This window comes from Echiichthys vipera, assembly GCF_963691815.1.
Source record: "Echiichthys vipera genome assembly, chromosome: 2".
Classification (NCBI taxonomy): Eukaryota; Metazoa; Chordata; class Actinopteri; order Perciformes; family Trachinidae; genus Echiichthys; species Echiichthys vipera.
Window position 1 is genome coordinate 19,168,294 of NC_139827.1, and position 22,993 is coordinate 19,191,286.

General features: G+C 41.2%; 1 protein-coding gene across 9 annotated transcripts in view; it reads left to right on the top strand.

The window, feature by feature from the left end:
- rbm47 (RNA binding motif protein 47) overlaps window positions 1–22,993 on the top strand; it is a 39,578-nt gene that overhangs the window by 10,934 nt on the left and 5,651 nt on the right. For 5 of the 9 annotated variants that reach the window (XM_083931401.1, XM_083931399.1, XM_083931398.1 and 2 more), the window contains 4 exons: window positions 19,579–20,446; window positions 20,575–20,902; window positions 21,377–21,400; window positions 21,922–22,134. In XM_083931401.1, coding sequence (XP_083787527.1) covers window positions 19,610–20,446; window positions 20,575–20,902; window positions 21,377–21,400; window positions 21,922–22,134 — 1,402 coding nt within the window. In that variant the 5' untranslated portion in view covers window positions 19,579–19,609. The remainder of the gene's footprint in view (window positions 1–19,578; window positions 20,447–20,574; window positions 20,903–21,376; window positions 21,401–21,921; window positions 22,135–22,993) is intronic. The other 4 variants (XM_083931403.1, XM_083931405.1, XM_083931404.1 and 1 more) reach the window with 4 other exon arrangements.

The following is a 22,993-nucleotide window of genomic DNA, read 5'->3' on the forward strand; positions in this document are numbered from 1 at the left end:
TGCTTTAGGAGTCTAGTACAGACAGGAGGAACAATTACAGCAGCTAATAACTGTGCTAATGTACATGTAGGCATGCTAGTATTGTTTTAAAAAATGTGAACCTATCCTCCCAGCATCCAGTTGCCTGTTCTCAAACAGGCTCTTCTCTGCATACCTGTTGCTACACACAATGGGCCAGTTGTCTGGCCAGCAGGCCAAGAGGCAAGGTGTATGTGTGTGTGTGTGTGTGTGTGTGTGTGTGTGTGTGTGTGTGTGTGTGTGTGTGTGTGTGTGTGTGAGCAGTGGGTGATTTGATTCTGGCAGGCAAGGCAAGCAAATGCAATTGATGTTGGGGTGTGTGTGTTTGTGTGTGGAGAAGTGAGTAGGTTTGGGGAAAAAGAAACTACCGGTACAACACTGCGTCTCGTGATAAGATCCAACCCTACACACACTCACACACTCACACACACACACACACACACACACACACACACACACACACACACACACACACACACACACACACACACACACACACACACACACACACGCACACACACACACACACACACACACACACACACACACACGTGCACTTACTTTGCCCCCCTTCGGCAGAATGGAATGTTCCATGCACAGAGACTGACTCTGAAACCATTCACAAAACTGACACAAAGTAGCCCCCCCCCCCACACACACACACACATTCTGCCCTTCACACATCTTCCCTCTGTCCCTTAAATTCTCACACTCAAGTTTTCCTTGCCTCTTTGTGTCCTGCGTAGTTTCACCAAGGTAAACAGGTGGATTACACGGCATTTTAGTTTCTCAGGACGATTTTTTTTGTTGCATCATGAAAACACCTGTTTCGAGTGACACTGTTGAGCAGTTTTGCTATTGTGTGATCGGGGATCTGTGTTTATGGGGGCGTTGACCAAAGCTGAATTCTACCAGCTATTCATTCAGCTCTTATCTGCCTATTTTACTTTCCCTTCTCACTTTCCTGGTGTGTGTGTGTGTGTGTGTGTGTGTGTGTGAGCAGTGGGTGATTTGATTCTGTGCTCAAGCTCAATTCGTCTTTCAGGAAAAGAGTGATGGTGAAATGAAAATTACAGGTTTACGATTGCCAAAAGATAAAATGTCTGAACATACTGTACATGTTACATTTACTATTACTGTTACTTGTGATGACAGATAGTAACCATCCTGCCATTTATTAATGAGACGCTCCATGCAAAAGAAAAAGGGTCAGAAGCTTTGATTGAATTACATTCATTAACAGTAGACACTTGTGTAAGATTCAAGATTTGGCATGTGACCACCTTTTGAAAGAGGTAATGTAAACAGAAATTGTCAGATGTCAGTCTGGTGAGATACAGTTTAACAGTGATTTAGCAGTAGGCCACCACATGGTCAGAAAGGTCAACAGGAAGCAAAACATAGGTGAACACACCTAAAATGTCCATTCTGAATGTGCATCGCATTGCACTGTAAAACTACACGTGTGCATTTATAAAACGGGTAGCTCAAAATCATGCAATCTGATTGGTCCATAGCTGTGATATATATAAACCACTAATTCCTTTACACAATTCAGTATCACTCCGCGTCTGAGAAAAAAAAGTCAACCCTTTCCGATGGGCAGCTGGTGACGTTATCTGTGCTCTCGTCAAAGCCACCAGACAAAAAGTTTTACCTCACAGAACAGGGAGTGGCAGGTCTGATCGTTTTTTGTTATTGTTTGACTTTGGCGAATGTCAGTGCAGGCTACGTTCTATAGCAGCCACCTCGGTATGAGCAGTCAGCCAGCCAAGGAGGTCCTGTTTTATTGTGGACATTTATTTATTAATACAAATAATTTTCAGTTGGAATGTGTACAAATAACTAACTTGTATCACAGTGTTGTATATAGTATAGTAAGTAGCTGCAGTCAAAGTCGGATTTGAATGGACATTTAAAATATAGGGTATGGTTAATAACTTTAATGTTCACCGTTTTTGTGAATGATTGAAGTGTGAATGTAACAGTGTTTTTAACGGAGTTAATGTTACCAGAACAAATTGTAAAAATATTTTTCCTTTACAACCGTCATCTGAACTTATTGTGTTTGATTCTATTATTTCAACTACAGTCAGTGTTGTTTCCCAGTGTTGGGAGAGAACAGTCACACGTTGACGTTACAGTGGTTACTAACCAGATAATAAGTATATTCAGTGTGGTTATAAGAAGTCATGAGGATGACTTTGTTTCTCTTTCTATTGTCCTTTAGTCTCCTAGCTCCTTCAAATCCACTCTGTCTCTCTGTCTCTCTTTCTCCCTCTGTCTCTCTCTCTCTGTCTGCCTCTCTCCCTCTCTTTCTCCTTACTTGTCTCCTTGACCTTGAAAGTGATTGTAGCACCTAAACACACAATGCCCCAGCGCTGCCATTGGTTAGTGACAAGTCACATAACTGGAGTGTCAGCTGACTAAATTCTAGGCAAAAGGGGAAACTTCTTTCATCAGGATGGAAGAAAAGAAGTAGGTCTTTAATGTCAGATCCTGTGTGTGTGTGTGTGTGTGTGTGTGTGTGTGTGTGTGTGTGTGTGTGTGTGTGTGTGTGTGTGTGTGTGTGTGTGTGTGTGTGTGGTGGGAGGGCAGAAAGGCTCTCGTTTTGTGCTGAGTCATTTTTGTTAATCATAAGCGGGACACTGGGATTGGTTGACGGTAGTTACAGGATGTGAGGTGACCCTTTGAATGAGGAAGTGTCAAAGCAGAATAGAGCCAGACTTTTCCCTGTTGGCACAAGCGCAGTTGTACTGTCTGAGGAGTTTTACGCTCAACATCATTCAGTTTACAGTAAATCTGTCTTTCCCTCTCATTCATACACACACAGACACACACAGACACACACAGACACACACACACACACACACACACACACACACACACACACACACACACACACACACACACACACACACACACACACACACACACACACAGGGGTGTTTGGTCCCTCTGATGAGACGTTGATGAGCGGGCCAGCTGAGGTCTTTGAGTCTTTACATTTCAACTTTTAACACTTGACCTGGGAAAAACAACAAAACAACTTTAGCTAGACGCTGACTGCTGTGTAGCTTTGTTGTTTGATGTAAAAAAGGTATTTCTCAAAATGTCGGAAACAGCGAAGCATGGCCATCATTATTTGTATTTCTTAATACAATTTCATTTAGCTTTCAATGTTCCATCAGATTAGTTTTCAAGTTACATGAGCAGGGTTAGTTTCAATTTCTATTTCAACACAATTGAAGAGCCCTGCATTTACTTGCATTAAGAAAAAGACAATAAAATTAGAAGAGTAGAAGGAGAAAAACACAGAAGTAGATGGGGATATTAAAGGTTAATCTGGATTTTTTTGAAGTGGGGTTGTATGAGCTACAGTTGGTGTGCACATCGCCATCTACTGCAGGAATACACTGACAATCGAAAGTACCTCATTACAGCGGGTATACAATGCCAGTATAATTGTGTTGATGTTGTTTTGAGTTTATTTTCCATCTGATGTTGAAAACGTGTAGTGTTGATGCCTTGAAGAACAACATAATTTATGTTTTTAGTCATACTGGACATTTCATGTTAAGGCAGTAAGTTTCAGTGACCCACATTTTAATCATTTTCTAAACAGAATTATATGTTTGAAAGGCTACTGATACCAAGTGGAAACTGGCACACAATATATGAATGTGTTGGATGTGCAGATGTGAGTGTGTGACTGAGTGTTACCGATATCAATATGTAAACCTTTGAAGAATAAACATTTCATAGCAATTTATCTACCAGTAATATAATTTTTCTTGCATCATTATTTTGTGATGAAGATCTGGTCTGTGGAACTGTACATGTTTATTTTTAGAGATGTCAGTAACAGAAAATATAAGATAACAGAATGTTTTTAACATCATAAACATGTAAATTATAAAAGGCAATCAATGCAAACTTATTTAACATTGTATAGAGCCAGCTCAAGGTGCTTTACATATGAAGTTTTAAGCTAAATAACTTTGCATAAAAGTTATTAGGTACTGCCACTTAATACTATCAATAAAAATGCTGCAATTTACTGCTCTGCAAATGTATCTGTGTATCTGTTGGCAACAAGACTGCAGGCACAAACACAGCAGCTCTTCTTCAGACTTTAACACCCCCCCATCTGTCTCAGTGACCGTTGTAAAGCTGTTTGTGTGCAGCTTCTTAAAGTTGTGTGTTGGTTCATATCAGACCAGTCGGGCCAGTTCCCCCATGTCTCTCTGTCTGTCTCCACTGACACTGAGCTGATTGCTATCTTCACCGCAGTCTGCTGTCTTCATTGCGTGACTCGTGACTTTGGGAATTGGTCTTATTATCATAATTCCAACTGCATTTTTAACTTCTACTAACTGATAAAGCCTTCTCTTCATTTTTGTAATCATCTTCCCTTCAGCTGTCTGAGATCTCAGCATGTATATAGACATTTAAAAAATTGTCTATTATACAATAGGAACTCTGGAAGCAGATAGTTTATTGATGTATTTGTCAACAACTATAACTTCTCCCGTGGGCACCCTTAAGATGATTCTGGTATGTAAAAAATGTAGAATTAACTACAAATAATGTACATTAATTAACACTTAAATTGGGCATGTTATGCCCATTTTCAGGTTCATATGTTGTATTTTGGGTTTCTACTAGAACATGTTTATATGCTTTTATGAATATATCTATATTCACCCCCCGTCTGAAACTCTTTTTTTTAGCGCCTCTTTCTTTAAGCCCTCTCTTGAAAGAGACAAGCCTGCTCTGATTGGTCAGTGTTTCTGGGTCTTCCGCCTCTGTTCTTTCAGCATCTCTGCACCGTTATTAACTGAGGAATGACTGTAACGCCACTGTAGTAAGACTTTCTACCTATAATATAGCTGTGACATCACAACCGTACAGAAGTCTTGACGGATCGTTTAAAGACACAGTTTCTGAATACAGGCTGTGGTTTCTCTGTTGATTGAGCATTTTGATACTTTCACAGTATTTATAAAGCAACTCGACCTGCTTTATAATAAAAAAAGACACTCACTTTTTAGAAAATGGGACCTTTAATAACAACTTACTTACGGACTCACATTGTGTTAGCGGATTGCTTCATATTTTGTATTTTTACATTTTTCTTATGTTTTAGAGTTTTGAAGATGTTTTTCCTTGTCTTGGGAACCATATGCGATATTGGGCTGTAAAATAAACCTTTATTCACTTGACTAGATATGTGTTTGTGCATGAGAAAGTGCGTTTGTGTGATACATTGTGCTGGTAATAAAGTAATCTTGAATCATGCTCTCCTCCATCTTTAAAGTAGGTTTATGGCTGCGTATGGCCTTCACTCCAACCTTATTACCTTGTTAGGGGAGAGAATACATTTCTCCATCTGTAAACTTTGAACTGGCTATCTACATATACTGTGTGTGTGTGTGTGTGTGTGTGTGTGTGTGTGTGTGTGTGTGTGTGTGTGTGTGTGTGTGTGTGTGTGTGTGTGTGTGTGTGTGTGTGTTGCCAAAAAGGCGAGAATCAGTGATTGCATGTCCTTCATTAACAGAGTCATTGGTTAATGTGTCACTTGTACAATGGACACAGCACACACACAAACACACACACTTGTGCTGGAGTGGAACGACCCCCGTCTGATAAGGCTTTACAGGCCTTGTTTTCCCCTTAAGGGTTGTTTAAGGTTATACACTTCCACACACTGTCAACATGCTCTCCATCCTATTCTTTGACTTGCTTTTTGTTTTTGTCAAATATGACTGGAATGTGACAGCTTGCTCTCCATTGTGTTCATCAGTGTGTCAGTAGCAAAGTGACTATCAGTATATCTTCCAATGGTTTTTTAATAACTTTCCTGTCGTGCCCCCGATTGGAATTATTTTCTCTCGCTTATCCTTCGATTTCATACTGATATACTGAGTTTCTTGTGTGTTTTCTGTGTTGGATATGTGTTGCCAGATTAGCCTGGAGGACAGTATAATCACGCCTGCCTGACTGCGCTCAATCAGCCTGTGCCCTCCGCTCCGACACTGGATGAAGCAGTCTCAATGACACACCTACTTTTGTTTTGAATGTTATTATTGGTGGTTTGATGGCACAGAAATGTGGTCGACAATAACCTTATTTTTAGCTTCATAAAATGTAACCGAAAATCCAGAACATCCATACGCATAAGACAGTTGGGAGAAAAGTATGCCCATGGGTGTAAAGGCTGAACACACGCATGCACGCATGTGGACACACACACACACATGCACACGCACTTTTGTGATGTAAATTTGACACGTTGACTTTTGATGATCGCTTTTTTGTACATTTTTAAGGCCATGTTGTTTTTTCTTTAATGTTAGCTATACATTAAGGCTAATCGAAAGTAATTTCACTTTCACTCTTCCTATTTATTCTATTTATCTGTAGTTTAGCACGGAGGCATTGAGGGTGGGTAGACCATTTTCCGATTCCCCAGAAAGTCTCCTTCTTTTTCCACAGCCTAATGTTGGCAGGTATGCTTTCACTTTATACTTAAGGTGAAAGCCTGAAAAATTAAAGGTTATTAGCAGTGAATTAGCTGAAACTATATCATCATAATCATTATGATGTCTTAAGTCCATTTGCACACTGTGACAGAAACAAAAACGTGTAATGGTCTTTTAGACAAACCAGCCTGTTGTTTGAACTGTATTTAAATCAAAGATACCTTTGGGTACCATGCTGATAAAAATACAATGATTACCACCGCTGGGGTATTCAAACCAGCTGAAAAATCCTAAATAATCAAAGAAAAACCTGTTGAATTTAGCCTTCAACTGTTTTATTTCAAATTGCCATAGGCAAGGATTAGTTTACGTCATCGCTTCAGATGTACAGTGTTTTTCCCTGCAGTGTTTAAACTGTTTAAGTTTAACCAATCACAATGTTTGTTTACAGTAACTTCAAGGCAGAAAACCCCTGCAGCCTGTGCATAGGCTACAATTTAACAGTGCTGCGCAAATGGTCGGTGAGGAACAACTAGATATATTCTCATTAATTTAAAATGTATGTCTGATACAAAGTACATAAAATAAGCACAGCAGTAACATCAGATAGATTGGACAGCCGTGTTTAACTATATATATTTCCATGTCACAGCTATGGCTGAAAATGACAACAGAAAAAAAACACTTTTCTGATTTCACATATGTCCGCGATGTAAATGAACTACCAGTTGTCAACCAGAAAGTGATTTGTTGCTAATGCTTGTCACAGTGATTTAGTCTATATTGACCTACAAGTTCTTTTTTTCAAAAATGCCTAAAGATATACAAAAAAGAAAATATTTGTTTGGACGAAGCATGCTAGCATGTTTAACTAAGTTGGTGGACACGGTAAACATTATAGAGCTCAACAGTGACCGCACTATTTGATCTGACCAAGGTAATTTTCTCCTTTAATTTCCTCCATTGAAGTTTCAGAAAATCCTTATATGAAGAGTTTTAAGTCTGGAAGAAAGTCAACCAGCTACAAGATGAAGCGTGCCTATAAAACATGTGATTCGCTGCAAAAACAGAGTTAGTGAATAGAGTTCAGTGGTAGCCGGAAGCGGTCTACATTTCCATGGTAACAGTGAGCTCCACCAATGAGTAGTTCTCCATGAGATTGTGAATGAAACATGTTTTTCTTAACCCAGGGTTGATGTCATACGGACTTCTGGCTTCTACAGGAGCATAAACCATTGTTTCATGATCTTGTATCTCATGATAAGTCTACTTTTGATGGTTAAGACACTATGACTAACAATCAAAATGCAGAATATGAATGAGATTTTCACTTCCTGAACCACACTGTTGAGCACCCTAGCATGTTAACATCTAGCTCAAAGCACGGTTTGTTTAAGAAGAAGAAGACATGCTTGATTTAGCCCCAAGGGGATACACACACCATAGACAGGCACCTATTGGATAGATGAGAGAAATGAGCAGCTAACAGTCAAAGCCTCATTTCTGAGATAATTTCTACAGCATCCCTCTTCAGTGTTTAAATTCTGACTCACATAATGATTATTTTTCAGGGCTGGCCCATTTTATTTATGTTAATGCTTCTGCAATCTCAAACTCTAGCTCATGACTTCTTCCTGATTGTTGTCAATCATCAGCCTTCGTCACACCCTCTGCACTTTTTATCCCTTACATTTGTCTTATTCCTTATCAGCTGAGAGAGAGAGAGATTAAAGGACGGAGAAAAAAAAGGTGGGGGGGTTTACCTGTACTGACTGGCCCCACCTCTCTCTTCTGGCGATAGAGAATGAGTAAACACTAAACCACCTTTGCTTACCTCCACACTCAAACACCGAGACGCAGGCAGGCGAGGAGACTCTTTCTGCAGCAGCCTGTCAACGTCAGAGAAGAGTGAATGGACAGAGAGAGAGAGAGAGAGAGAGAAAGAGAGAGTAAGTTTTAGACGAGTGTGATTGTGCAAAAAGTGACTCCCAAAAGCAAAACACACCAACATCTGCATCTTCTCGGCCTGCTCGTCGATATCTACTCTCATCTGTTTGGGATACAGGTACTGTGTTTATGTTGAACTTCAAGTGCGTTTTCTTTCTTTTGAAGGTCTCTGTACTGAAACATATCTTGTTTAAGTCTCTTTTTAAGACTTTTCATCACTTTTTGTTGTTGCGTCACTGTCTTTTAAACATTGTTTTTTTTAAATTGACCCTCAAAAATTATTTATCGGATAATGTGGAAAATTCAGATTTAACAGCTTGTGAGCAAAATGTTGCAATACTGAAACTGTTGGGTGTCTTTATGTTAGATTATATGTAAAACTGTTCTGAAGTACTTTTGTTTGATGTTATGATCCTCTCCATGACCAAACCTTACAGTCTACTGATGGAGTTTGTCTTGTTGCCAAACTTCTCTCTTTTCATGGAGAAAATCTGCTTCATCTGACAGAGTCGCCAGTCCTCCCAGTTTCATTACTTTATCAGAGCCAAAATGATTGGCAACAGACAACAAAGGCACTTTAACAAATCAGTGATTGAAATGGAGATCAAGATGTCTTTACAATGAAACCAGTGGAACCAGTGGAGCTGCATGGCACTGTATGTATGTATGTGTGTGTGTGTGTGTGTGTGTGTGTGTGTGTGTGTGTGTGTGTGTGTGTGTGTGTGTGTGTGTGTGTGTGTGTGTGTGTGTGTGTGTGTGTGTGTGTGTGTGTGTGTGTGTGTGTGTGTGTGTGTTTAGGGTGGGTAAAAAAATGCTTCAGTGACTACAAGGAGAGGCAGGTATTATATTAGACCATAGACTTCCGGGTTCTCCATATAATATGTGGACTTTTACCCTGGTGAGGTGAGTTGTTTGTTGTGTGCATGTGCGTGTCTGTGTGTGTGTGTGTGTGTGTGTGTGTGTGTGTGTGTGTGTGTGTGTGTGTGTGTGTGTGTGTGTGTGTGTGTGTGTGTGTGTGTGTGTGTCTGTGTGTGTGGGTCTGTGTGTGTGTGACAGAGAGAGACAGAAAATCCAGTGATCTGCTGCTGAATCTCATTCATTTAAGTCTTATTCAAGGCTAAACGTGCAGTAAACAGTCACAATATTCATTGTTTTTGGGAGAGATCTTCTTAGTTACAATTAAAACAAAACGATTGACAGTAATGTTATTTCAGTTGCACATTTCTGCGTTTGTACCATAGTAGGAGTCTGACACACACTTTCTTAACTGTGTTTGTCGACAGGGTGGGACTCTGTTTGATTATAAAATTGTGCATGAAGGTTAGCTCTTTTGTAAGCCTGTGTGGTAAGTGAGAGAGTGAAGGATGCTGAAAAATTATGAGGTTATATGCAAATATTGGAGTTTTTTATTGTTAACTGTGTCAAATATTACCTACTCTCCTTAAATCTTTCTGGTTTCCCCTTACACACACACACACACACACACACACACACACACACACACACACACACACACACACACACACACACACACACACACACACACACACACACACACACACACACACACACACGCACACACACACACACATAGGGGGCCACTAAATCCTTTATCACGAGTGTGTGACACTGTCAACGTCAGTAGTAATTGTCTGAAACAATGTCTTCTATGGCCTTGAACAGGCTTGCTGATTAGCCTGAGGAATGTGTTTGCCTAAGGAAGCAAAGCCCCTTTCAGCGAGCGGTAAAGCTAAAGCTAAAGCAGCTCTTATGATTAGTAATGACTATGAAGCTGTGTGAGAGGACGTATGTGGCAATGTTGGGTTGCAGATGACCTTTCTATCCTGTCATGCTTTTATAGTAAGACTGAATCCAAGGCCCTTCTGTTTATAATTAGTGTTTACGGTCATTATCAATGCTGATGCTGTTATTTGACTTGAAAAGACAACGTGAAGACGCAGGCTCTTTGTCACACTGCTTCAAATCACAGTGTTTGAGTAAAGTTGTTGTGTTTTGAGTGGACAAATGTAAAGGTCCTGAAGGCTGTGGGGGCTCTCAGAGTAAATGAACTGGAATCATCCCTCCGAGGTGAAGTTGGGGTGGGCTGAAGGCAATCACTTACGCATTCGGTCTGACCTGAAATTCTTCAGGCCAGCTTCACTTTAAAGGGCTTTCTTGCTCTGAGGGAGGCCTGGACATTTGGTCCCCTGCTCTCTGTTCGTTAGCCTCTCTGGCTGCGCTCCATCTGGTCTTGTCCTACTCACCCCCCCCCCCCCCCCCCACACACACACACGAAACACTCCCCCCCCCCCCCCCCCCCCCCTTCTCTCTCTTGCTTGCACCCCACTCCACACCTTCCCAGTTTCTCCTACCCCCTCCCTGCAGCTCTCCTTTGAGCTTGAGTGAACCACAGGAATGAGGTGACAGGTACATGGATGGGAGGAAAGAAACAAAACTAGATCGAATAGAAAAGAGTAGAATACAAAATACTTTGTCTACTTTTTTTGCGTGCATAAGGGCAAACATGTGTTTTGCGTGTGCAGAATGTATGCTATTGAAAAAGGTTACGTTAAAACATTATATCATCCGGGCAGGACACATTAAATACAAAGGATCACCAGGTACCCAATGGCGGTCCAACCGTATACCTGGACTGTGTATGGTCAATGTGCTAAAAGACAAATTGTTAAAGGACTAGTCAGCGGTGGTGTCTGTAATGTGAATTCCTTAAATGTGCATTGTGGTCCCAGTAATATATGTTTGTTGTGTATCGAAGTAACGTATCACATGACATTAAGCTAAGCAACATTTGATTCAAATAACTGAGGACTGCTTTAATTTAATTAATTACATTAGACTATAATCATGATATTTTTTTAACAATGTTTTTTTCTGGATTCTGTTATTGTGTAATTAAATAGACAGAAACTAGGTTGTTGCATCCCATGACAATTGTGGACATGCTAACAGCCTCAAATATTGATATTGAGGAGCTGCAGCATTTCTTCATGGACAAACTGAAACCTACACTGTACATTTAATACCACCTGTCGGACAACTTAACTGTTTGTTTCTTCTCTACCATGATCGCCAGCACCTGTCTGCTGTGATCCATCTAGAAATCCATCACGCTCACTACACACTAGGGCTCCCACCCATTTTCTCAAATGAGGCTTTCTGGGTCGAGCTTTGCCAGTAGAGAAGTCAAACAGCAACAACACGGACTGTTCTCAATCACTGTTCGTACATATAACTACGAAAAGTAATGTGCTCTAATGCATGTGCGATCCACATATTTATTGCTGTAGAAATTATGTCAGGAGAAAAGAAGGAAATCAGGTGACGTAGTATAAGACTTCATACCTAGGCGTAGGGAGGTTGGTTAGGGTGGTGTATGGGCCCAAAACACAGGTCTTTCATCCGGGGGACTGTTGTCTGTGTCCCAGCAAAGTACAAAGACAAACTTTTTTTTCCGTAAGATATCTCACGAACAGGTTGAGAAAATATGTAAAGCGGCAACAACCGTGTCGGCCTAGGTATTGAGGAAGTGGATCGTATGATTGCGGGGCAAACGTCTTTTGTCACGCCTTTTCATTTTGAAAGAGCAATTGCAACTTCTTCGCTCACTCACTTTCACTATTTCCTAACATTTACAGACCAAAGAATCAAGTAGACTAAACAATACTGAAAGTAGCTGTTATTTGCAGCCCTAATTTTGCTGGCTAATACTGTGTATCGGTGATATCTGTGATTCAGTGTACAGTGATGCATCATTTTAAGGCCACAGCTCCTCAAAAACATTTACGAAGGGACAGAAAACAGACACCACGATAACGCAGCTTCCCTCAGTGTGACTTGATGCTTTGTCCTGCTTCATCCTGTCTTAGTCAGCACGTTGACAGTTGAACTGGGTGAACCACAGTGTGAGGACATCATGTGTCCTGAGGGTCAGCAACAGTTCTCACTTCTCCTCGCTCAAGTTCATTGTTTCACTCAATTGACGTTCGCTTCAGCCGATTTTGATCATGTACGCGTGCGAGGGACACTGGGACTAAATTGACTTTGTGTTGCTTTAATCAGCAAACACCTCCTAATAATACCTGCTTCACATTTTCAAAGGATATGAATCATCAAGTATTTAGACACAGTCAATTTGAGTAAACTACCTGAAAGAATTAAGCAGTTGGAGATACCAAAAATCACAACAGGAAGCCTTTTTTTTCTATGTTCCTAAGGTTTTTCAGTTTCTACACTTGTCTGAGAGGAACTGCTTCCAGGAAAACACAGCAAGTGACTAAACACCGTGGTGCACTCCTCCAGCTCGTATCGCTCTGCAGAAATAAACAGCAGGACTTCTGGTCTTGTGACACAGTACTCATTTACTTATATGGATGACTTGTAATAAGAGAAGGCAGTCATACAGGCTCAGATACTGATTACCAGCATTGCTTTATTGCTGACTTTTTTCCAGTGTATCCACACTTTTTGCATATCTAACAGATTCCAGTGAATATCTATGTGTGCGTGTGCATGTGTGACCCTGGCCTTAATAGAGAACCAGCTTATCAGAGATAACCGACAAAGTCTAATAAGCACTCTCTAATGTGATTACTTATGATTTAGTTCTAGTTAAGTAAATGTGTTTCAGCTTAATGTCAGTGGCAGTGTTGTAACGCTAAATATAAAAGTCTGTAAAGTTTGATTTCCAGTCAGCCATCGACAACAAAAATCAATCATTAGCAATAATGTATGTTTTGCAATATTCTATATTTGTTAGCTTTATAAGAGTGTAAAGACAGATAAAAGCCAATGTAAAATTTAACAACCAGCTTAGTTTGATTTATTGACTGCACATAAAAAAATCTATCTATTATCAAAACAACCCAACACCAATTGGTTTGATATTCCCTGGATTGGACAAAAAAACCCAACAGGATTTAGTGAAATAATTAAAACAAAAATATCTGTTTTTGCAAATGAACCCTTCATTTTCTAATTCTAATAGATACTCGCAGTACAGCAAATGTGTCCTCTGACATCTGCGCCTGAACAAATGCACAATTCAGACTAATGTGCGGGATGTTTGTGCTCGGCTATTTTAGGGATTTACTGAGCTTGTTTTAAAAATGCAAATATGTATTTGTGACCTGAGAGCAGTAAGGCACCTTGAACCAATCAGTGTGATTGACTTTTGTCTTCTAATGTGAGCTGGTTTTATTCTTTAAAATTAGCTCATTTAATTTATTCTTTTATAAGTAACCCACAAATGGAGACTGAATTAAACCCGAAGCAGTAGGAGTATGTGGTGTGAAATGTTATGGTATGTTTGTGTGTCTGACAAATGATTTAGTGAACATGTACAATGATTAAGGGGTGAGAGACAGTAAATGTTTTTCCTCTATTTCGTGGGTTTGCCTGTGGGGTTCAAGGATTAACCGCTGACCTGATGGACTGTGCGGTCACCAGAGCACCTGTAGCCTCAGAGGTGTGTCTGAGTCCTGATTGGCTCTGACTAATGACTGATAGTTAATCTTTAATTTAGATTGACCCCCTTTGGCTTAAAGCAGTAATACTCAACTTAAAGCCTGCTGGACGAATCTAGCCCACAATAAGGTACCAACTATTTTCTAATTCACAATGACAATAAATTTGATTCACACTGGGAATACTTTTGTACTCAGAATGTAAATAAGGTGCCAGAGTGCATAAATAAAACTTGAATATAGAGCTTTTTATATATATATAAAAAAATGTGCCAGGGGTGGATCCTCAAATCCTAGAAACACCCTCCGTGTACACCATTTGAAAATCAGTTACTGTCCTTCAAATGTTCATTAATTTTATCTGATGATTATTATTAATGTTTTTATTAAATGACCCCTGGCCTCTGGGCAAAGCAAGTTGAGTATCATAGCTCAGAGGAGGGCCGGATGTTAATGATCTGTGATCCTTTAACAATCTGCAAATTTTCTTTTGCACACATTCCAAAGGATTACGCTAAATACCACAGAAACACACACACCTTCACTTACATATTTTAACAAACACACACACCTTTACAGACACAACTTTTTACCATAATTCATATTCAATTCACACCTTGCAATGTTATGGAAATGGATTGACAGTTTTAGAATTGGTAGAAAAGGTGCCTCAGTCCATTTATATCATTTGTGCTTTAATCTCTTTATTCTCTGTCTGTCGTCCTGTGGTCTTTATGCTAAATAGACTTTCTTCTTGGCTGTTTACTCAGTCGTTGAGGAGTGGGGTTGGTTTCAATTGCAGCTGAAACTCAGCACACTGATGATCACACACTGTGACTTTCATCTCTCTCTCTCCCTCTCACACCATCTGGTCTCTCTATCCCTTACTCCCCCTTTTCTTGCTCTTTTCAGAGCACTGAGACTTTTAGACAGAAACTCTCTGAGCGAGTGATGTTTTCTCATCTGGCTGTTTTTCGCTCTGTCGTCTCTCTATCTGCTCTCTTGACTGCCCAGTAAGGTGTGTGTTGTTTGCTTAAGTTAAGCTGTTCTAGGGACATGTTCACCGTTGTTATGTACAAAAAACACACACGCACGCACGCAAACACGCATGCACGCAAACACACACACACACACACACACACACACACACACACACACACTTATGCACAGTTGTACTCTTGTGCTGACTTGACATAAATCACCGTAGTGGTAACTCCCAGCCAGAGTTTCCAAATGTCCGTTCAGAGTAAGACAACAAAATGAGGAAGTATTCAAACCCCGGGTAGAGCGTTTCCTGCCCTTTTTTTTTTTTTTTTCCATTTTCTGCAACTCTAAACAGAAAACCATGTAAAAAATTCATCAAAACTACTTTTCCCATCAGCCCCCTCTCCTTCCATTAACATCACACTATCTCTTCATTAGTTACAGAGGGAAAATTAATCATTATTTTGGACTTAAAATACTGAAATAAAACCACATGAGATGATGGGAAATGCCTCTTTGGTGGAAATGCTAATAACTTTTAGACATCTGAAACATAGAGCAGTGTAACAGGGCCAGTGTAGGTAAATAAATATGGAGCCGAGAGAGTGGGGTAATATAATACACGGCAAGCAGCGGCGTGACGTGATGAGGTTGATCCAACCTTGCAAAGTGAAGCGACATGATTACTTGACAAAAGAAAAAGAAAAAAAAGATAAATGTAGTGGACTTAAAAAATACCTCAAAATTGTATTGTTTGTTTATTTCATTCTTAAAATATCTTTCTACTAATCAAAAGTAGGGCCGAAATCCGCCCACGGACATATACACACTGACACAAAGTACTGCTTTAGCTCCACCCTCACCAGCTCTCATGCTTGCAGCTTTGCCTCATTGTGTGTGTGCGTGTGTGTGTGTGTGTGTGTGTGTGTGTGTGTGTGTGTGTGTAGAGGAGGCTGGCCTCTGTGCTCAGTGCCCTGCTGTACCTGTCTCTCATGGAGGTGGACTTACACTCCCAGAGCAGGCGGCCAAGCAGCGGAGCGCTGTGAAGCAACAGGGGTAGCTATATCCTCCCATCTGACCACTCTCTGCTTCTCCTTCCTCTTCTCTTTTCCCCCAACACCCCTCTACTGTGATATCCTCCTCAAGATTTCTGCTTTGTTTGAGTCTCACTTCCCTCTCCCTCTTTCTTTCTTTGGTTTTAAGGATTATTCAACCTTGAATGAAGTGTTTCTGTGACTGTAGACTCTGTGAGGATTATTATTGAACAGTTATGTCTACGAATGTATCTCAAATTGGAAGGCAGCCTTGAACAGTATTTGCATGAGTGTGTTATGTGCTAAAAAAGCAGGATTGGAGTGTTTGTAAGTGTTGATTAATTGATCCTCTTCTACTGCTTTGTGACCCTGTTGTTAAGGGCTGCTGGGTCACTGAGGATAGAGCAGCAAACTACAAAATGCATTATGCTTTACTGTTGAACACACTTGGGGTTTCTTTGCTGCATAATCTGCAATACATTGGGAGCCAGAGAGAGGTTTGTTGGCTTCCAAACTTCTGAATAATAAAAGGTCCTTCCTCTTTCTGGCTGCGAGGAACTTTGCCTCATTTGCTTATTTGAGGAAAAAGAGGGAATTTGCCAGCAGCAGTCCATCTGTGTTTATAATCCAGAGGAAGCCAGTAAAAGCCTTTTTGTCTGCTCATAAAGCAATAACATGCTGTTAATACATAGAGAATCAGGTGCTTCTATCAATCATAAACACAATGTAATGGACAATCTCCACAGTAATAACTGGCACACTTTAACCCGGCAGGTTGGCACTCTGTTACCCAATCAGATCCTTGCTCTTTAACTTCCTTTGCAGCGTGCAGGCGAGCCAGCCCCACCCTCATGTGCTACTCTGAGTTCATAACCTTTGACCAGGTGAACTCTGTGTGCCAGCTCTTAATGTTATGTTTTAACTAATAGCTGTTCCTTTTTTTGTGCTGCAACAAAGACGTAAAATCAGGATAGAAGAACCACACATAAGTTGTCATTACTGTCTAAAAATCTAGTTTCTTAATAACTGAGACGTCAACTGTAAATCTTTATGCTCTCTGTGAGTAAAGGCTGTGATTTATGTTTGTCATGGTTAATCATTAACCTGTTGCTGCCTCAGTGTTTTTTCTCTCTGTGTCTCTCTTTCTCACACGCATACACATGATTGCATACACACATTTATAAGGTGGCGGTGGAGATTGCAGAGGGGTGATTTCTAGATTTCCTCTTTAATCTTTCATTACTTCCCTACTTCTTTTGTTGACTTTTCTTATCTTTATTTTTCTAGTAACATGCTTTTGTTTTTTAGATACACTTTGCCTATGTAAGGGAAGACCATCTGAGTTTTCACTTTGCTTTTGACACATCGAGTGCTGTGATTTCCTGAGTCTCTGCTAGGAAAGGAAAACCTCAGCTCAACAGTGATCCGCACTGAGGAAGTTAGGAATATCTCCAAGGGGTCAAAATCATAAAGTAGGTTACCCCACATGCTAAGGCTAAACACTAAATATATCACATTTTCTATACATATAATATACAGTTAAGGGTGTTTTTACAGTCCCAAACTGACTTTAATACTATGTTAGTTATATCCAGCGTCAACCTTAGTGTCACAGCTTCTTTTTATCAGAACGCTCAAAGTGATTATTGTCCTCCCTTTGTCATCAGCCTGGCAAGATAAGGCTGATAAGAGATGGAGTAATGTTAACATTCACACGATAGAAGGTACAAAAGGAGGGCACATCGAGTAGTGGAAGCAGAGGGAAAGCAACATGGACATAAGTAATGAAAAAGCTGTTAACAAAATAGGCTTTTGGGAAAACCTTGAGTGATGTTTGTTCTTTTTTTATCCAATAAAGGGAGCTGCATCCTCCCTGAGCAGAATCAGAATGTGTCTCTTAAAGATGTTCGCATGACTCAAAATGGATGTTTTTATATAATCTAATGTCATGTCGCCCTGTGTCACCATGCAACAACCAACTACTGGCTAAAGATAGAAGGCGGAAACAACATCCCGTCCTTCCCCACTCTTGTTTTTTCCTCTTTTCCGTTTTAACATCATTCTCCTCTGTACATATCGAGAAATGAATGGATTTGTTTTTCAACGATTGCTCCTCTGTGGATGAGGTGTGCACTACTTTTCTGGTAATTCTAATCCCTCCAGCCTTGGTTGAACCAACAAATCAACAGGTGTGTGTGTGTGTGTGTGTGTGTGTGTGTGTGTGTGTGTGTGTGTGTGTGTGTGTGTGCGTGTGTGTGTGTGTGTGTGTGTGTGCGTGTGTGTGTGAGTGTGTGTGTTTGGGAGAGTGGGATATTGGGTCAAGACAAATGAGTGTGTGCGTTACCATGGTTGCTTGGCTTAGAAGCATTTTACCTTTGCTGACTGCCTCACCTATTTCCACCAAAGTCCAGGCAATCTTGCGACGCGTGCGCGCATACACGCACACACACACACACACACACACACACACACACACACACACACACACACACACACACACACACACACACACACACACACACACACACACACACACACACACACACACACACACACACACACACACACACACACACACACACACACACACACACACACACACACACACTCCAGGCATAACTAGCAAGAGGTTGTCTTTTATTTGGCCTATTGGCTTTGGCTGACGTGTAGTCTGACAAAAACTCATTCGCTTTGCAGTCTGCTATGATTGGCTGCCTCGGTGTACGCAGCGTGGAGATTTTGGGGATTTAACACGCTGTGGATATTTCCGTCATGAATGCTGGCAGTGTTGGAAAATAACAGAGTAAGAGGTTTATGCCTGGGAAGCCGATTTCTGATTGTTCTCTGTTCCTCTTGCTGCAGCCCTTAATGAAGTGAGACACACACACACAGACACACACACACACACACACACAAACACACACGCACACACACACACACACAAAAAAGTTGCACCCACAGAATAAAGAAGTTTAAAGTCCAACACCCTCTTGTGGTGAGTGTGTACAGCATGGAGTTAGTTTGGTTATATTTCACACAAATATGCTCATATAGCTTAACTCCAACCTGTCTCACACACACACACACACACACACACACACACACACACACACACACACACACACACACACACACACACACACACACACACACACACACACACACACACACACACACACACACACACACACACATACACACACACAATGAGCATGTGACCTAGTCGTACTCAGTGAACTTTGAGCGGGAGGTTTCAGGGTTTACAGCCCTTTATTCACTCTGATAGGGGTCAGAGGTCAGCAAGGGATCTGAGGAACTCAACAAAACAAGGTTGTAAAACCACTGATAGGGCTGTATGTTAATCGTTCTGTCCAAGTCACATTGCTTCGTTTGCTAGGCGGGTAATCTGACATTCGAGTGAGCCTGCAAATTGATAGTAATTTTGTTTCAAAGATCAGCCATACTCAACCCTCACCCACTTTTTTTGTTGGCATGGTTAACATCTTCTGAACATTACCATATTTTTCTTATCTTTCCTCCTTGTTTTTCTTTTTTGCTCTTGGACAGCAGTTGTGGTTGATATAGTTTACTGTAGTTTAATAAGCCTGCTTTCTTTGCCCTTTTTAGGCCCCAGATCTGATTGGATGGTTTTGTCAGAATGACAGCCGAAGATCCTGCTTCCTCCTCGACCATGAGTAATAACGCTGCGCCCGCCACACCTTCCAAACCTGCTGGTGCCTCCCACCACTCTCTTCATGGACAGATCAACATTCCTGAGGGAGTTGCAGGTGCCCCCAATGAGGCTGCACTGGTGTCCCTGATGGAGCGCACTGGCTACGGTATGGTCCAGGAAAATGGTCAGCGTAAATATGGCCCTCCTCCTGGTTGGAATGCTACATCTCCACCACGGGGATGTGAAATCTTTGTGGGCAAGATCCCACGGGATGTTTATGAGGATGAGCTGGTCCCAGTGTTTGAGTCCGTAGGACGCATCTATGAGATGCGGCTGATGATGGACTTTGACGGGAAAAACAGAGGGTATGCGTTTGTTATGTACACAGAGAAACATGAGGCCAAGAGGGCTGTGCGCGAGCTCAACAACTATGAGGTGCGGCCCGGGCGGCTGCTGGGCGTCTGCTCCTCTGTGGACAACTGTCGTCTTTTCATTGGTGGCATTCCCAAGACCAAAAAGCGTGAGGAGATCCTGGAAGAGGTCTCCAAGGTGACAGAAGGGGTACTAGACGTGATAGTCTATGCTAGTGCTGCAGACAAGATGAAGAACAGAGGCTTTGCCTTTGTAGAATACGAGTCGCACCGTGCAGCCGCCATGGCTCGCAGGAAGTTGATGCCTGGACGTATTCAGGTTTGGGGCCACCAGATCGCAGTGGACTGGGCTGAACCAGAGATTGATGTGGATGAAGACGTTATGGAGACAGTAAAGATCCTTTACGTCAGGAATCTTATGATGGAGACCAGCGAGGAGGTGATCAGACAGGTGACTGACTGCTCAGTTTAGAGGTTTTATGACACAAACTTTTATAGGGTAGAAAACATACGTACTTGACAGTAAGGGGTACTATAGCTTACTGCTCCTAACTAATCACCCATTTCTCCATCAACCAGGTGTTCAGCCAGTGGAATCCTGGATGTGTTGAAAGGGTGAAGAAAATCCGTGACTATGCCTTCGTCCACTTTAGCTCCCGGGACGATGCTGTCTTGGCTATGGACCACCTCAACGGCACAGAGGTGGAAGGGTCCTGCATTGAGGTGACGCTTGCCAAGCCAGTTGATAAAGAGCAGTACTCACGCCAGAAGGCCTCCAAAGGAGCTTCTGCTACTCCAGAGCCTACTCAGCAGAACTACGTCTACCAGTGTGATCCCTATACTTTGGCCTACTATGGTTATCCCTACAGCACCCTCATTGGACCCAACAGGGATTACTTCGTCAAAGGTTAGAATTAATTCTTTCTGCTTTTGGACTAGTAATGATCAGTTGCAAAAGCAATAGTGTTTCTCTGAAAGCCATTTTTGTAAATGTTGGTGGCATCATAAACTCAATGGACCAATGCACTGCTAAAGATCATAAAAATACATTGGAAAGATGCTATTGTAGGAATAATGACAAACACACCCCATCAATAGGCAGCTACGATTTAAACGGTCATGATGACTATGGGATAACAATGATTTAATCTTTGATGATTAGCATTTAATTTGACAGAAGTGTTAAAATCTTAATTTGATGAGGGTATGTGTGTGTGTGGATTAAAATCAGAGTTGTAAAAAGCAAAGACACCACAAGGTGATGGACCAATGAATGCTTATCCCATTACCTTTGATGACTGATTATATATGGTCTTTGGGTGGTAGCAGGAAAATCTATTTGACTTTCAACAATCATTGTGTTTTGGTTTTCTCTCCAAAGGATCCCCAATGATACAGAACAATGGTAATCTCTCACATCCTTATTCCTACTTATTCCTTCAATGAACAATGAGCTTTCTTGCCATGTGACAAACTATACGTTTTCTAACACCATCCTTTTCCCGCTGTGCTGTCACCTCCCATTTCATGCTGGGTTATTGCAGAGATCACAACAACATCTAGGAATACCATTTCACAGTGCCATGAACTTGCATAAGTCCAACTAATTTAAGAGTCAGAACGGTGCTCAGAAAAAAGACCAAACTGGACCCAAAGAACTCAAAAACAATCCTGTGCTCAAATAGATATTGTTGAGAAATTTCCAACAGCAAATGCACTTTGTGAGCAGATTGCGGCTTTAAATTAGAGTTGACACTTCTTGCTACCCCAGTTCTGATATCTTGAGAGAAAGTTTTAAAGAAGTTCTAACCCCATCGTAAAATCTTGCCTTACATGTCGCCCTACACAACCTTTAGCGCAAGTTGGCCCTACTGCCCAAGTCCTAAACCACAACCCCTGTCATCATTACTTTAATTGTATTTTAAGCAGGTACTGTGCGAGGTCGTGGTCGTGCTGCTGCTGCAGGTAACCGTACCCCTGGACCACGCGGGTCATACCTGGGGGGTTACTCTGCCGGTCGTGGCATCTACAGTCGCTACCATGAGGGCAAGGCCAAGCAGCCCGAAAAGCCCTATGAGCTGATGCCCAGTCTGGAGCTTGCTGCCTCCGTCAACCCCGTTGGCATCAAACCTGGCACAAGTCAGTGAGATAGATATATCCATCCATATCCTTGCCCATCTCAAAAGCCTTTATTAAACCTTCCAGCTCATACTTTTCTGTCTCTCTCTCCTGTGTGGTTTGAGGAACATTTTGTAAATCAAGATTATGGTTGTTGCTGGACGGTCAGGTGCAAAAGGACTTCCTTTCTCTTAACAGTAAAGAATAATGACACTTAAAATCTGTCCTTTCTAGCATGACCAGAAAGTAACTGCTGGGATTTGTTCCTCATTATGACCCTTTTCCTCCTTACACGAAATCTGTCTTACCTGGTGTTCAGACCAAAAACAGCACTGTCAAAAGAACACATGGGCCTACGTTGCTGGGGATGTACTGTTGAGAAGATTATTAGATGCAAAAACACTGCACAGTGGTTCAAAATAATATCAGGAAGGATTTTATTATTGTATCACCATCTACTCACCAAGAGTAGATATACCCTGGTCACTTTAAAGGTATTCTACCTGGAACATAGTTGATTGAACGCAGACCTCTTTCAGTAGACATCATATTGTATTGAGGCAAAAGTTGACTTTTATACCAGATGACACTATGATTTGGGGATTTTTTTGGTTGCACTTTTTGGCACAATGCAGTGGTTTCATTGACAAAATAAAGAGGCCAAGTTTCTTCTTGCAGTGCTGTTGTTTGTCTGAACATGGCATTCATTATGTGTGGATCAGTACTTCCTCAATCTCCTGTTACATATGCATTCAACTCCATTTTTCACTGAAAATTGGTTGATAGTATCTTCAATGTAAAACAAAAAAGTATCTCACAAAGTATTTGCTTTATTTTAATCATAATGTGATTTTATTGTTGACATTAACTCAACAAGTTT